Source organism: Atractosteus spatula, chromosome 16 (assembly GCF_055471065.1).
Source record: "Atractosteus spatula isolate fAtrSpa1 chromosome 16, fAtrSpa1.hap1, whole genome shotgun sequence".
Taxonomy (NCBI): domain Eukaryota; kingdom Metazoa; phylum Chordata; class Actinopteri; order Semionotiformes; family Lepisosteidae; genus Atractosteus; species Atractosteus spatula.
Window position 1 is genome coordinate 8,420,536 of NC_142721.1, and position 16,464 is coordinate 8,436,999.

A 16,464-nucleotide genomic window follows, 5' to 3' on the forward strand; every position below is an offset into this window, starting at 1 on the left:
AGAAATTAAAAACAACGTGAATCAGGAACATACAGGAAGACAATTCCCTTTCTTTTTTCTGCAGAATATTAAGCTGTAATTGAAGGAAAAGGGCCAACGAAGTATTGTGTCTGTACCATTTATTTTCTTGTATTGCATATTGTCAATAAAACCACTGGTGTCTTATTTTGGGATGCTGGTGCATCGGCAAAAACAAAAATGTTTTATTGTTAATCATGTAATAAACCACCACATGCTAAATCCTTTATAAATTCATAAGCATGTTCCCCAGTGGCAGGAACAAAAGAATGTGTTGTAATTAGCCGCCATTAGTAATGGGCACAAAACACCTGTTTCATAAAGTAATAATTAAACAGCTTCCTAAGGAGCTCGAGATGAGTAAGGGAGAGATGATGTAGCACAGTCCCAACAGCTTGTGAGAGATGAAAAAGGAAATAGAAGACTGTTAAGCGTGCACTGACCTGGGGTGTCATCCCATGACAGATGTAGAGAATTGGAACATTATCAGTGTCTGGCCCTTGATCAAGACATAAGTCAGTTTTGAGTGAATTCTTCAGCTGAAATGGGAAAAAGAGAGGATCAATGAGTACAATGTGAGTCAAATTATTCTGCCAAATGAGATGCCTTTTGAGAAGGTATAGGGTGATTAAGAGATCAGTTAAAACTTGGACAAGTTCAGAGCTTCTGAGCCTTAGCAGACATGCTAATGAGGTTTTGAATGCTACAGATAATGGTTTCAGCAGTGCTTCTGCTATTTCTCATTTTTTGACAATAGGCAGCACGGATGAGGACATAAAAGTATTCAAATCCCAGATTTATTTAATCTTTTGTCAAAAAAAGCAAAACATTTCAAGAAATTACACGCATTTCAATAACATTCTTGTTCATAGGAGTAGTGAGATATTTCCATTCGACACTGAAAGAGGAACATGGAACAGTTGATGGAACCTTGAATTCTCAGATGTGCATTTTCAAGGTTTACCAAGTACAAAACAACCTAAATTCCCTTCGTGTTTCATTAATGATTAATCAGCCATTGTTAGGCCAGGACACAGTGAATTACACATGTGTTTTGAATAAAAAAAAATCCAACCATACAAGAACGTCTCACGTGCAATTGCTCGATGGAATAATTATGAGTGAGATGTAGCGCCTATGTTCACTATACAGTAAATGTCAAGACTACTAAAATCTCTCTCTGTAATTCATGTTCATTCAGGCAGTCAAAAACCTCTCTGATAAAAAAAAACTTTGAAAAACCTATTTCTCCCACACTGTCCATTTGAACCCAACGAAAACTGTTTATCAGACAGTGTAAGGATTTTCTTATGTGTGCTATCCATTTGAAAGATACTTGCAGTCCTATTAACTTAATGCTGGAAATCTTGAAAAATATGCTTGTCTGTATAACCACAGAGTAATTTCCAGTAATAAACTATCTTTGAGCGTAGAAAGGCAGGCTCTGGATCAACGTGGCAAACTGCAGGGCAGTACTGGGGAATTCATAATTTCCCATTACATAAACCATATCCCTATTAATTAGATGTCTTTCATACTTACTGTCCTGTTCTTCCACAGCAAGTCTTCAGAGTTTAATTGCAATTCTCATGAGCTCCCATGTGCAGTATTGAATATGAGGGAATATGACATTTAACAAATAGAGTGAAGCTGACACTTTGGCATCTTACAAGGGTTCATTCAACAAAACAGACCTTTTCTGCATCATAGAGCACATTGACTTATTTATCAAATAAGACCTACCTTTAATTAGAGATGCATCATGGCAGACAGAGCCAAGAATGCTTCTAGAATGTTTTACTAAGAGTATTCTGAGAAACATAATAACATGGAGTGGTTGTTTTTGATGCCAACATGCAAAAAAGACTGTCTTCCAGGGCATGTCAAGATTTTGAAATACCACGATGTCCTAAAACATATTTTCTGCAGCGCTTTATAAAGAATTCTGCTTTGGTTTAAATGTCCAACCTTATAAACATAGCAGGATATAATTCACATAGTTATAGTTATTATAGCAGTTATTTCATTCATGTACTGTAGTTATTGTTAGACCCTTATGTTTTTCCTTGTATTTTACCAATGGTACCAGTTCCTGTGATAAAAGCAGTATAATACATGAATTCTACCTCCTTAAATGCCTATAATGTTATTTGTTTGAGAATATGTTTGTTTTGACCTTTTTAGTTACTTTTTATTACTTCAATAAGCAATAGCTTCAAACTAGAAGAAATGAAGTAAAGGACTATGGAGGTTTATATAAATATTGTCAGGTTCAAAGAATACAGGTGCAATTTGTTGGGATTTTCAATATGAAATATGCAATGAAAAACTTAATGAAGTTTGTACTAATAACACACTGCATGAGTATTTTGCTCATGTTCAGCAGCACAAGCATCAGAAAGTAAAATAATGTCCTTCCAAGTGAATAATTCATAAAATCCACATACATGGGACAGAGTTGGTACATAATAAGCATCAGCTTTATAAGTCTGCACGCTGGTCTCAAGAATAAGATTAAAGCCATAAACACCTTTTATAAACAATGGCAGTTCTTCAAACCTGTCTCAGTATTTTCTATCCTGTTTTCTGCTTCCATGAACTAGCTTTTACTGATGAATGCTATCATGGAATATAACAAACTGTGCCGGATAATGTTTGTGAGGCAATTCTGCCACAGAAACTCACCCAGCCAAAAAATCGTTTTCTTTACAGAGTCTGTAAAGCAAAACCTTTAAATTTTGGACTTGGTTTAGTCTAGGGTGTGTATGTGTGTGTGTGGTGGGCATTAAATAGGATTATGCATTTGATATGTAAATAAAGGAATCTGGAAACATTTTTATTAACATTGCAGTACAAATGTATTTTTGGAAAGTGACATTCAAAAAAAGCATTGAATGTTTCTTATAAACCATCTTAGCACTTAGATTGCTAAGGGACTCAGTTTGGTTATTTCCACTAACTGTAGAAAGTGAGGACTGTTCTGTCTCTAACCAACAGTGTGTTTAATTAGAATTGACATTTCAGTCATCAGATAAATTTCCTTCTGTTTTATGTTCTAGTGCAAAAATATCTGTATGGCTCAAATATACAGTATTACAGGCTTTGTAATCTGTAGTGTCCAAGCACATTTTCAATATTGGTGATTAAGCAAATATAGATACTACTGCTACAGTGATAAAAGAGTATCAACAAGAATCTTACCACCCCATAGGCGATGGTTTCTGTGTACATTCTCATTTCAGAGTAAATGTTGACAAGGTACCACCGGAACGTCTTGCACTGTAGTTTCTTCCGCAGGGCTTTCCTCTCTGAAATATCACCGATGTCAATCCCAGAGTCCTGAGCAGAAACAGCCAGGAAAGCTTTAGCGTCACTTCTTTCACGGGTCGGGAGGCATAAAGCACCTGTGGGCACTCCTGAGTTTTAGATGTCTGCTTTTGTCCGCTGTGCGTATGTGGGAAATAGTTTTTATTTTTCTTTGCGTTATCTTTCTTTTCCTGTGCAGCAGAGCTCTTAGTGTTCACAATATTTTGCATAAAGTGCTCTGCTGAAATGATTTCAAACTACTTCCAACACAGTAGGCCCACACATGACAAACAGTTTCTGTGTCTGAAGTGAGCAATGGCAAGGGTAAGGCAAACTGATCCTTGCACTCATGGTACGGACACTTCTAGAGCTCAGTTTTTTTTTAAACTGTATCCCAATGGCATCGCTGGCTGTGATTGTTCTGGCTTCGGCTACACTGTTGATAGAACACCCTGAAGACAGGGCATATAATTCACTCCAACAGGACACATAACTCACAGGCGCATCAAACTACAGCCTTCTCTCAGAGCATGAAACCATGGACACACAGTGGACACAGTGGACACAGTGCACTGAATGAAGTGGTCCATGTTTCTCCACTTTTTTGTTTCTTTTTGTTATAGATTGTGCATGTGCCTAACTGACTGTATGCTTTGCTCATTTCTCAATTTTATTATTAGAAGGTTTCGAAGATGTAGCCTGGCTGTTAAGAGATTTTCAAGCAGGATGAACCTTATTTACATTTGTAGATTTGAAAATGTAGCTTAAGCAATTCCTTGCCATCTGTTTACATTTTTCCATTTTTTTTATTTGAACAGCAATAGCTTTCTTCTCTGATTTCTACACACCTATTTTTAAGAAGATATCCATAAATCTTACTTTCCTCACAGGCTACTGTTTCTAATCTTCATTATCATCATTATCATGTTAATTGATTTGCTTCTTGTTATGTATCCCATTACATGTGTTCTGTGTTATTTCTTGGTCATTAGAAAACTACTGTAGTTATCAGGATGATGGCACAGCCCTGCCACATTAAAATAAGCATACTTTCATAGTACTGTAATTATGTTTCCACCTGTACCTCCACATTCTTCATAAAAAAGCGTAGGCCAGACTACTAGGTACATGTGTTGGTGTTCTCTTTCTTTTGTGACTGGTGTTGTGCTGCCATTCTTTTGCCCTTGTGTAAGTGTCTCTTGTTGTAACATGGCAAGACTCTAATTACAGTAATAAAATAGGTGGACAGAAAATGGATGGATAACAAGATCCCTCAGTCAGAAAGAGAGGATGTAGAAAATATTTGAGTGTCACATTGCCTAAGGCCATTTCATGTTTTGCAGGTGGACTTTCGTGGTCTGTGCAGAAATTGTTAGCGTGACAAATACTATTCAGAAATGAAGTAAGTGTGAGGGGGGTAAACTGTGCTTGCAGGGGAAAGAACTAAGGGTGAAGTTGCTAATTTGCATATCCTCTTGATTTTAATTTCATACAGATCCTTTTCCACTAAATCCTGAGCTTTGATCATACAGAACTAATTCCTCATAAGCTCGAGCAAGCAGGAGAAAGCAATGTGGACTAAGCAGTGAAAGATGAGCGATTTGAGTTTCTTTCAGCCCAGTGTCAGTCATGTTGGCTGGCTGAGAAGGGATTCAGATTCCTGCCTAACGCATGTGGCGGGTTTCCAGGTGCCCAGCTTGTGTGGCAGAGAGAAACCATCTAGAAAGAGTGAAATGTTTTAGAATACATTTGCTTGTTTTGCCCCTGGCATCATTATTGGGAATGAAACACTCTTCAGCTCTTCAGGGAGTCAGATAAAAACACATAAAAAGTATGCTATTTTCCTGATACCCAGATGTTAAGTTTTTGTGCTCAGCTTAATTCAAATGAATTTCATTATTGTCTATGTACAGTACACATACTGTTATCTTTAGTTTTCTGTTTTTAAAACTTCATTCTTTTATATTATGTCATTATCACCATTCTTGGTGTGCACTTTATATAAGAATTAAAACCAGTTGATAAACAACTAAAATACACAAAATAAAATAATTGTTTAATAAATTAGTGATTTAACTTATGATCATAACATTTTACAGTAAACACCCTGAAGGAAGAAATTTGAATATTTCTTTTTTCCTGTATGCTTCATGGACTGGAATTACCCTGCCTTCACAAGAATTAAGGATTGAATTAAGAATTAATCTAGTCCATGGAAACATAATTTTGAACATTATTCAGCTTTTAGATGTGGTGATTGTTGATATATCTGTTGCTTCTATGACTATTTAAAGAAGACATGACCTATCAATTATGTAGCCAAAACAATGTTATACTAGAAACAATTTCTAAAACTGAACACAAATAAAAACAATATTTCAAAGTGAGTACTTTCATCTCCAATGGTGGCATTGTTTAGTTTAACAACTGTTTAACTTATTGGAACATATACTTTGGTGTCATAAACGTCAGTGTCTTACCAACATTAATTTTCTGTATTTTAGTTGCTCTAATGATGATATTGCCATCCAGCATATGTGAATAAAGCTGTGTCACATCAATCCATCATGAGAAAGCTCTCAACGAAGAGAATCATTTCGCTCATATTTACAAAGTCTGTATTTTCTCTTTCATCAAAGCTATCGAAGCACTGCAATTTAGATTCAGTCGCTACACAAATTAGAAGAAAAAGAAAGGCTATTTAAAGCACACTTGCAAGCTGATCAGGAATAATGAGCTGTTTATCAACTGAAAATTAACTTGTCACTAATTTTAAGGGGATTGTAATTGAAATCTGGGGCTTAGGGACATACTAGAAACAGAAGCATCAGTCAAAGCAACGAAGCTATCAACTAGTGCTTAATGAAGATAATGTTTATTTACTACTGTGTTCAGATACAATATAGTAACTCTTTGGATGTGTAGTTTTAGTCTACTCAGTCTTGTGTTTTACCCTTTGAAGTATCTATACAGTATGTAGGAATATAGTTTCTAGCCTAACAGATAGATGAAAAAATTGTTATCCAGCTCTTCAGTCCTTTGAAACACATCTGTTTTCCCATGCTTTAAAGCTATCAATGTACTGTATAATAAGTTAAAAAAATAGCACTGGATAATTCATGAAGTGTATTTTTAGTTAGAATTAATAAGCCTTTTACTTCATCTTTAAAAAGTAATCCAGTTTGTAAAGCTTGGATTGTAGTGTCTGAATATATCCAGTCTGTGCTATAATGTTCAATTATACTGTACAGTATGTTCAGTCTGAATATGTACTTCTCTGCACTTGTATGAAATGATGGATATGAGCTTCAGAGTTCAGGAACCACCCTCTTTATGCCATTCAGCACTGTTACTGTACTTGCGTCCTTACAGTATGTGGCAGTACTTTCTTGCAGAACATGCTGTTATGTCATGTCTCAAGTTCCATTCTTCTTAGACTCGCTAAACAAAATCTCATTTGCCCCTTTTCATACTTTCATACTTACGTTTTTCAACTGTGTAATCTTGGAAAGCAGCTGTCTTGGACACTGACAGCTGTTTATCTCAGATTCCCTAAGTCTATATGAGTTCATGGTAGGGACCAGTGCTAAAAGACATAAGACAGATGGCAAAAGCCCTCACCTCCTGTGGTATGTTCCATGCCATGTACACGTGGCTCTTGAATTCATCCATCCAGACTTCTGCCACCCTCAGCGCGTTCCTCCTGACGTGAGCGGTCAGGTCCTCAGTGTATGGTTTGTGTGCTCGCTCGATGTGAGCAATCCTGGAGCATGGAAGGACCTCCACACTGCCCCCGCACTGCCACACCTGGTCAAGACAGTCAAACAGCATTGAAATGCTCAATAAACTGCATGGGAGTTGCCTCCAGATGGAATATGTTATCCAGCAAGAATTATTCACTATGTAAACTATGACAATGTTACAGAACCAACAGAATGAATTAAAAAAGCTATTTATACAGTATTTTATGCAAATATAAAAATCTGTTTTCTGGGAAAGATCAGTAGCACTTGGTTACTGGCTACATTTGCAAATATGATACTATTTTTCTCTAAGAATACTGACCAGGTATATTTGCTCCAGAACCAATTACCGTAAGTCTCAGTGATCAGAATTAAAGAGTTATTAAATTTATATATTTTTTAATTCTCTCTCTCTTCATAACACTGAATCAGCATAAAAGACATTAAGACAACATACACGTATCCTCCGAAATGTGACCACCTGCTTCTTTTTCCAGTCTAATCACACACTAATGCTAAAGTAGTAGTTCAGCTGTAACACACTACTAAGCAGCAGAGCTCAGGGTTGTGACGAAGGAGAGGTGCTGGTGCTCTTATTGACAGCTCTGCACACTCACAAGAGCCTGCACAGCCTGGGGAGCTCTGGGCGTTAACACGCCCCCTCCTGGCGGTGCTGTGCCAACTTCACATCACCCAGTCTAAGGACCGATCGGCCAACATCAACCTCTCGGCTATGGTTCAGGACCTTACAGTAATTTCTTTAAAATGGTTTGTTTTCATTACATATCTTAAGAAAGAAAATTGGGCTGCAGAATATTTTATTAACGGAATTACATATCTGTGTTAAAATCTATCCCATCTCACAAAGCAGATTCACCTCGGGAGATAATTACTTAGTCTTCATTGTCTGCCATGTCAATGCTAATGTGTAATTAACTCCTACAGCTCCTCAGAACCTACTTCTTCATACATTTTCCCTGGTCTTTCTAGCAGCCTTGTATGTAATTAATCAGCATGAGGCCCTAACAAAGTGATCAAGCTGCGATTCTCCACAGACCAGAAAAAATGTCAAAACGTATTTTTTAATGCACAAGGCAAATACGAAATCGTTTTCGCTCATATGTCTCTAAAGATAGCCATTGCACTCTAGGATAAACAGTATATTTATATTTTTACGATATTTGAACATTTCTAGCGGCAAGTGAAAACAGACAGCGTTAAAATGGATATATATTATTTTGTTAAAACAGCAGAATTGCCCGGGTGCACGTCCTCTACTCTAAAATGATTTATTTATTAACAACTGTCAATGTTTCAGAAAACACAAGCCATCTTCCTGATGAAAGCCTGTGGTTACCAAAACATTGACAATGTTAACACATAAATTATTTTGGAGTAAAAAGTGTGCACCCAGTTGATTTAGCTATTTTTCCTGTTTTTTTTACTGAGCAGCACTTCTAGGATCTTTGGACATGCATTCCTTTTCTCGTTCTTTTTATATTATTTTGCAGCAATATGTTAAAAAAGCAGATGCAAATCTCTGTCCCTCCGCACAAAACATCTCGAGTTAAATTTCCCTAAACTGTTCATTGCATTTAAAGGTTCTGAATAAAGCAGAACACATCACTGATAGGTGATGTACGGTGAGCACAGTAGTGCACTTTGGTTGCCGTCGAATCATCCAGGTGGGGCTACACATTGGTGGTGCAGGGGAGTCCCCATTACTTTTAAAGTGCCTTGAGTGGAGGATCCAGAAAAATGTCATTATTATTATTATTGTTGTTGTTTTTATTACATAAGGTGTTTCATGCAACCAAACTTCAAATTTTGAACACCATGTGTTTTTTTTTGGTTTCCTTTGACTTTGTGGGTTATTCTAATGTTTCTAGTCCAGAATATATCTTAAACTTTTTAGCATGAAATGTCCAAACTGCTTAACCCCTGACAGACTCAAGCCACAGGTTTTTAGCAGATTAGCTGCACAGGAGATGTCACTGTACTTCAGTCTCCAAGCGATTATCTCTGACAAAGAGAAAGATGGACTGCAAGCCTGGTGCTGGCATTCCCTTTTGTCACTGTGTGTTGAGAAAATGTGAGCACAATAAAAAAGATCCCTCACTAAGTCAGCTGTGTAATTACAAGGCTCTGGAATGGAATAAATTGAATGTGCGGCACATTTCTTTCAAAGCTGAATCACATCTACAGAGTAATGAGACAGTGCCCACCTCATATGTTGAATTATGGCTGATTTACTACGTATCACTGAGGCTGCCCTTCTGAATGGTAATCCCAGCTGTAGTGGGACCTTTGCTTTAGCTGGGTTTTTCACCATTGTAAATGGCAGCAGCCTTATTATTGAATTACTGATAACTATACTCGATTATTTTTAATAACAATGTCTAATAATGCTTTGATTTCTAACCTTTGATTCAGTAGCACTGTTTATATAGGAAGCTACTGTATATGTCCATATTTTCTAATAAAGGAAGATGCAGTTGTTTGTCACCATGCTTTTGTATGTTTGCACTTTTATTTTTCCTTACTTATACCTGTAACATAGCAGCCTGTTTACCAGCTTGAGCACAATACCCCTCGAAGACTACAAAAACATCTATAGCTGTCTATACAGAAGTTAATATCGTGAATTTATCTCATAGATGGCTAGCTTTTTCTTTGCTCCCGCCAGCCACCCTTTGAGTAAAGAAGTGCCTCCTGTCCTTGGTTTTAAATCACGTTCCACTCAGTTTCCACTTGAGTCTTCTGGTTAGTGTTCCACAGACTTGAGTTTGTCAGTGCCTTTGATTTTTGAATAATCGACTCCCGTCCTCTTGTAGTCTTCTCTTTTCAAGACTAAAATGGTTTGGTTCGTTTGGCCTGTCAGAGTAGGACATTCATTTAAGCCTGGAAATTGGCAGGAGGAGCATCATAGCCCTTCCATATTCTTCCTGTGCAGTACACACTGTCAGTAATTGCTGCATGCCAAAACATAGATAGAAAAAAAAAACTTGGCAATTCCAAACTGGGGAGGGTATGAAGTGTAACGCAGGCAAAAAGAAAAGGTACAATTTTTCTGAAATATGAGGTATACAGTGCTTGGTATCTGGTTTATATGCCCCAATACAGTATATCAATGAAGAACTGGAATGTTATTCCAAATATCTCGTGACACTCTCCATAATTGTTGCATTGAATTGAATTTAGATGCCATTTAACTTTCACAGTGTCCACATAAGCCCATAATAGCCTAATGTTGTTCATAGAAGGAGTTTTTGACGGCCATAAAGACAAAGCTTTTTACAAATATATATTCATATTAATATACAGTATTTACTAAACCACCCATGTTTGAGTAAGAGTTTCCATTAAACACACTAAGATTTATAAAGAATCTTATGTTTTGAATATAGGTTGCATTCTTCTGGAAATCACTCCAGGTGCAGCAGATTCCACCTGGTGTATGAAGTATTTACTCTGCAAGAGGCACAACACAATTCAATTCAAGAACTAAAAAAAAATGACTCACCCGCGATGTGGCACGACAGTTTTGAAGAAGCTAAAGCACAATTACTGCTCAACCACACTGTACAGCATAAAGAAAAGAAATTGCATCTGACTGAATGCCTAGCCTGCCTGTGTCACAGACAACATTGCATCACTGAGAAACTTAACAGAAAAGTGTTAGGCCGCCAGCTTGAATTCCTGTCTCTTTGGCAATTTCAGCCTCTTTTTGGCTCATAAAATATGCACCCCTTTGAAATATAAAATTACATTAAAGGGTAACAAATGTTCAAGGTCATTCCTTGTGAGGCTAGCAGCTGTAGTTCAAGGACAAGGAGAAGAATTTAAGACCGCTTAGTTGAAAACAAATGGCTGCAAGTGCTTTTTCCCAGGAACGTCTAGCCAGGCAGGGGATTAGTGAGTGGTTGCATTGTCATATTATCTAAACCAGAAAGGCAGTGTCTAATGCAGTATGAATAAGACACAAGTGGAAAATGAAGGTCTGCATTAAGTATTTTTGATAGGAGAGTTTATGTAAGGCTTAAGGTATGTAAAACATGTTAAAGTGTTTCACAAGCCTAAGTGGCTCATAGGGATGACACTTGTCCCAGTTCTTTACTGCTAAGCTGACTGAGAGTACAAGACCGCCCCTGGATGTTATCCCAGCCCATCTCAGGCTCACACTGTTGCAGGCCTGACACAACAAGGCTAACAGCTGGGGTAAAGGATAAAGCAGCTGTGTGTGCAATAGAGACTTCTGCTCGTCACTCTCTAGTAAAGGGTCTGGGGACCTGGAACATAAAGATACTAATTGCCCCAGATACTAAGTTGTCCCATGAAATGAATGCAACAGCCGCACAGTTTACCACACTGATACTCTCTTTAAATACCTTCTGTAAGGTTTGTTTAGCCCATTTGAGTGACAGCAATCTTTGCCTTCTAACAGTTTTCTGAAAACTTAGTTCCTTATGGTAGCGGTTGTTTAATGCAAAATAAGAAAAGTGCAGCACACAATATTATGCAAATAAATTATCTCAGGTTGTGCATAAAGTACTATAACATTGGGACAGATCTGTGCTAGTCCTTAGACGGACATATTAGTGTCTATTAGGCAGTTTTTTTCACAGCTGTTAGATGCTACATTACAGATAAAACCAGCCTATAAAAGTCACTTGGGACGGTTAGAGAAATTACCCTTTACAGACACGTGTTGCTATGTTCATGCTTTCCAAGTAAAAACAGACTTCTTTTTCCAAGAATGATAACAGCTTGTAGTTTTAGTTTGTGGCCCATTATTAAAACTAAAGCATGTGCTACTATGAAAATTGAACCAATCTGAAATTGAAATAAAGGCCAAAAGACATTCAGAAAGATATATTATTAGATATGTACGAAATAAATTTGACAAGGAAGGCTAGAAATACAAAGAAGAGCCAGGCCAGTCTGTTATCTTAATTACAAATCTTCAACCTGCCAAGCTGAGAGTAACAAATCCTCCTGTTTAATGAATGATTATGATCTGTAATGTAATTGTTAACTGAAATTTAAATCACAACATAAACCTTACAATGTCATTCCTGGGTATCGGCTTTCAGTTTGGGGAATGTGTGAACTGAATCTGCAGAATGCAGGTAAAAGATTAGCATATTTATTGGACCTTTTGATCTGAAATGTCTGTCCAAGTACACATCACCACTCAGTATTTCCATTCTAGTTCCTAAAATACATGTCACTGAGTGATCATCACCATTTTCCAGGGCTTCCTGCATTACTTCTCTCCCATTGGCTGAGGTCAAGTTTGTCTGTTCCGGACCTGGAGAGCTGGTGTGTCTGCAGCTTTTCAAGGTCTGTTTAACAGCTGCAGCACCTGATTGAGGTAGTTAAGAGCTGAGTTAGAATGAAAAGACCTCTGGACCAGGACGAGGCACCCCTGGTTCAGAAACACATTATTACAGTATTGTGTTATAGCTAATGAGAATAGCTCTCAGTCAAACACACTAAAGGTTCACTACACAGGTCAGTGCTTGAGCTCTTTGGGATCCTTTGGAATGAAAAGTGCAACACAAGTGCAAAGAGAAAAAGTTAAAAAAAAAACTTGCCATCTTCTATGTAATGTAGGATGTAAGATTCAGCAGTTCAGGAATGCCTTCAAAGACATTGTTGACAAAGATTTTTTCTTTAAAAGTTAAAAGGTGCAAAGAAAAGTGCATTTTAAATGAGTCGCCTATTGGTTTAACGGGAGTCCACACCATGTTGAAGTTAGCTGTTTCTAAGGTGACTGTTTCCCTCCTTTTTATTAAAGGCTGCTAGCTAAGCCAACATTGCAATTAAGGTTCTAGTTTATGTTGTTTATTGTCGATAACAAGGTGCACAGGAGATGGAGAAGAACCTGAAGGAGAATGAGTTACTTGTCACTTGCACGCTCCTCAGCATGTTTTCCCTGTGGTCTTGTTCGTGATGAGAGCACCACATGTTTAAGCAATAAACACGGATTTATGCTATAAAAGGTTTTTCAAGGCCAAAGCAAAATGAGGATCTGGAAACAAAAGTAACAAGGAGGAATCTACATTTCTGTCGTCCATTTTGTTAATGCATTAGGACTGGACCAGTTATTTGTATGACGTAGCAGCTGAAGTCTAACCATCACGTACCCTAACACCAAGCTCCACATTCTCACCACCATACACTTCCATCCCTTCATCAAGTAAGCCAATCTCTTCGAAATACTGTCTGTCGACAACAAAGCAGCCAATTAGAGCAGGGCTCCTGCAAGAAAAACATAGAGGAGACTGATTTAAACAGAAAATGTTTCATGTTAAGCTGCCCTGTTGTGTAGATGTCGTTTGCGGGGTGATGGTAAGTTATAGTACTCTATGACTTAAGACTGATCTGCACTATTGGATGACAACAATAAAACAGATGTCTTGAATGTTGAACTGTTCAGGAACACAAAAGGCAAAATCTTTGAAATGGAATCTTTGCCAGCTTTGAAATTGAAAGTTATTTTCAATAATATGGTATTATCATAAATATTTCAAGAGGCACTGTATGTATCCAGTACATGTGTATCTAAAATTTGTCATTGAATTAATTTAAATAAGATATAAAAAGTGGCCTGGTCTGACCCGTGCAGAATACTTTAAAACTGATTAGAAAACAACGGAAAATCTTAATAATGCATATATTGCAGCCTCTGGATTAAAAAAATACTGTTCTAGTTGGAGCAAGATCTCATCTTTACCACATTACCTCATAAAATATGAGGTAAGTGCTTCTAGTAGTGCAGTTCATTCCTAATTTAACAACATATCTAAAAAATACTAGACTTCCACAAGAAAGTCTAGTGCTAAAGGAGTGTAAATTTTTTTACAGACTTTTATCAGATCAATGTAAGCAACATTGACTCGCTAGAGGCAGTTTGGAAAACAGTGTGTGTGAGGTTAAAATCAACACTGTAAATCATTACATCTCAATAAAATCCATATACGTGCTTCCATTTCTTAATGTACTTTAAGCAAAGGCTGGGTTAATACTGACAGCGATTCTAAAATGTTTCACGTAGTCGACATACCTTATTGGAGCAGTAGTGTTTCCAAGATTCCACCAGGATTTTGGGGGGTTGAGATAGCGACACCACAGTTCCCAGTCAAAGCCCTGTGCTGACAGGGGGTACTCCTCAATTTCAAAGGTGTCATATTTTATATTATCAAAGGAAGGGGAGATGATTCGAGTTCTGTCTTCCTTTATTCTCTGGAGAATGGGTTCAGCCCTTAAAGGGAAAACAGAAGAAAATCAGTGTGGAAGAGGGTGACTCAATTTCATGGTTTTGTTTTGCCGGATGCTTATGTACTCTGACAGGAAAGAAAAGATATCCAGATAACGTGTGTGTTATTTAAAACAAATGAGAGTATAAAAATGCATTTTCTAAATGAAGAACTGAAAATTAAGGTTGATCCAGCAAAGCTGTTAGTGTTGCATGTCTGAGCTAACTTCACTTTTGTTGGCACTTTATAAGATTAAAAGTGCCCGTACATTATTAATTCAGGAACTGTGAATGCCTGTTTTTCTCACACTTCCAACACCTACTTTCAAAATCACCCATCTCATGGAAGGACACGTCTAAAGAGTGAATATAAGTTTCTGAATAGCCAAGTATGTTATGTGCTCTGGAAAAATGGTAAGATTTTAATAGTATCTAACTAATAATATCTTTCTCTTTTTAGTGCAATATGCTGAGGTAGTGTAGGAGATGCAAAATTCATTAAAGGATGAATAAACCACAGCTGTCTTAATGGCTACAAAGCATTTATACAAAACAAGTATGAGCAATTTCCTTTGTAATTAATATATTAAATATACTCTGATATGATTAATATAGAAATTAGTCTCTTCTGCACTTAACTGTTGTAAACTTAATGTTCTAGGCCCTGAATGAAAATTTTCCCTGACAGAAAATGTGCCCTTCCCATTTAAAGTTTCTATGTGAATGCTGGGTTCTGAAGAAAAGGAATTTCCCCAATCCCATTGTGAAGAGTGCAAAAAAAAATACATGTGAACTACACAATCAAAAAGAGGCCATACAATACAAACCAAATGATTAAATCTTATCACGATTTTAAAGATTTTAGGTTTCCCACAAAGTTATGTAACTTTAAAGTACTGTGTGTTTACTGACTCTCATTTCTTTAGGTAATGTAATTAAACAGCAGTGTGATGATTTGCTTGCAATCTACTGTACCTTAACTCTTCATGGCCTGAATGTTTCATTGTTGTACAACAATATTGACCGGTTGCGAGGCTTAGAAGACCCAACACATCTCTCTGCACCCAAATATCATGCTTTGGGATATGCAAATGTTGCATGTATTTGTTTATTAGATACATAAAATTTCAGTTTTATACACTTGTCAAGGATTTTGAGTGAGATACATTCATAGAACAATGATTCATCTATAAACAATGACTCAGAAATTCAATGGTAAAAATATATTTGGCAAAACTCAAAAGCCTGTTTTGAAAAAAACTGGGGAATGTTTCATGAGTATGCAGAGTTAGCATCCTGAATGTAGCCGAAATTCCATATTTTTTTTAGCAGTAGACAACTCCCAACTGGCTTTTTGGGAGATGAACTCTGTCCATCTTGACAATCTAATGTAATTGCTCACTGAAAATCTTCCTTTCCTCATCTCTGCAGGTGGCAAAAAGTCCAGATTCAGAGTTCACAGACTTTTCTACAGGCAGCAAGTCCAGACAGGTCACACGTAAAGGGTTCAACGAGGAGGGTCTTTACCACTGTCTCAGCCCATTGATGCAGCTGTTGTAGCCAATAAAAACATTGTTAGGGATTTCTGTAGTAGGGTGTTACTGGCAACATGAGCAATTGACTCTAGCTCTTTTTCTTTAACTCTTTCAATTCAAGGAAAAGAAGCAGAAGAATAATTAATGGAATAGTTATAGCAGAACAGAAAGTATTAGATTGAAGTAGTAGATTAGTTTGAAGTACTGTGGTTACTAACTAACCTTTGTCATTGTTACAGGTAGTTCAGCTTCAGCCCCTAAAATCAATAACTACTAATCGAAGTAAAAATTCAGATACAATAAGATACCGCCGATATAGAGATGTAGAGATTCATAGATGTCATTTATCAGAGTGCTGAAATAAAAGAACAATACCTAGAAAAGAGGATTTTTTTCCATTCTAGGTCTGCCTAGTGTTTTTCTGATAACCTTTTTTAAAAGAAAATACATTGCTCTCTTTCGTTACAAGGCCTCAAATTGTGCCCAAGGTGACATGAACCATGAGGCAGTATGAATCTGTTTATGGTGCAGGATCAGTAAAGCTACTGAGGATGCTGCCAGCTAACCAGTCTGTCTGTTCCTCAGAGCAGAATACAAACTG

At 37.1% G+C, this 16,464-nt stretch overlaps 1 protein-coding gene across 1 annotated transcript in view; it reads right to left on the reverse strand.

The window, feature by feature from the left end:
* Nucleotides 1-16,464, reverse strand: part of galnt18b (UDP-N-acetyl-alpha-D-galactosamine:polypeptide N-acetylgalactosaminyltransferase 18b) — a 133,477-nt gene that overhangs the window by 22,249 nt on the left and 94,764 nt on the right. Inside the window, exons 5-9 of the mRNA XM_088934762.1 lie at nt 14,137-14,334; nt 13,217-13,331; nt 6,946-7,131; nt 3,220-3,357; nt 462-557 (exon numbers count right to left, since the gene is read on the reverse strand). Of these exons, the coding sequence (XP_088790888.1) occupies nt 462-557; nt 3,220-3,357; nt 6,946-7,131; nt 13,217-13,331; nt 14,137-14,334 (733 nt within the window). The remainder of the gene's footprint in view (nt 1-461; nt 558-3,219; nt 3,358-6,945; nt 7,132-13,216; nt 13,332-14,136; nt 14,335-16,464) is intronic.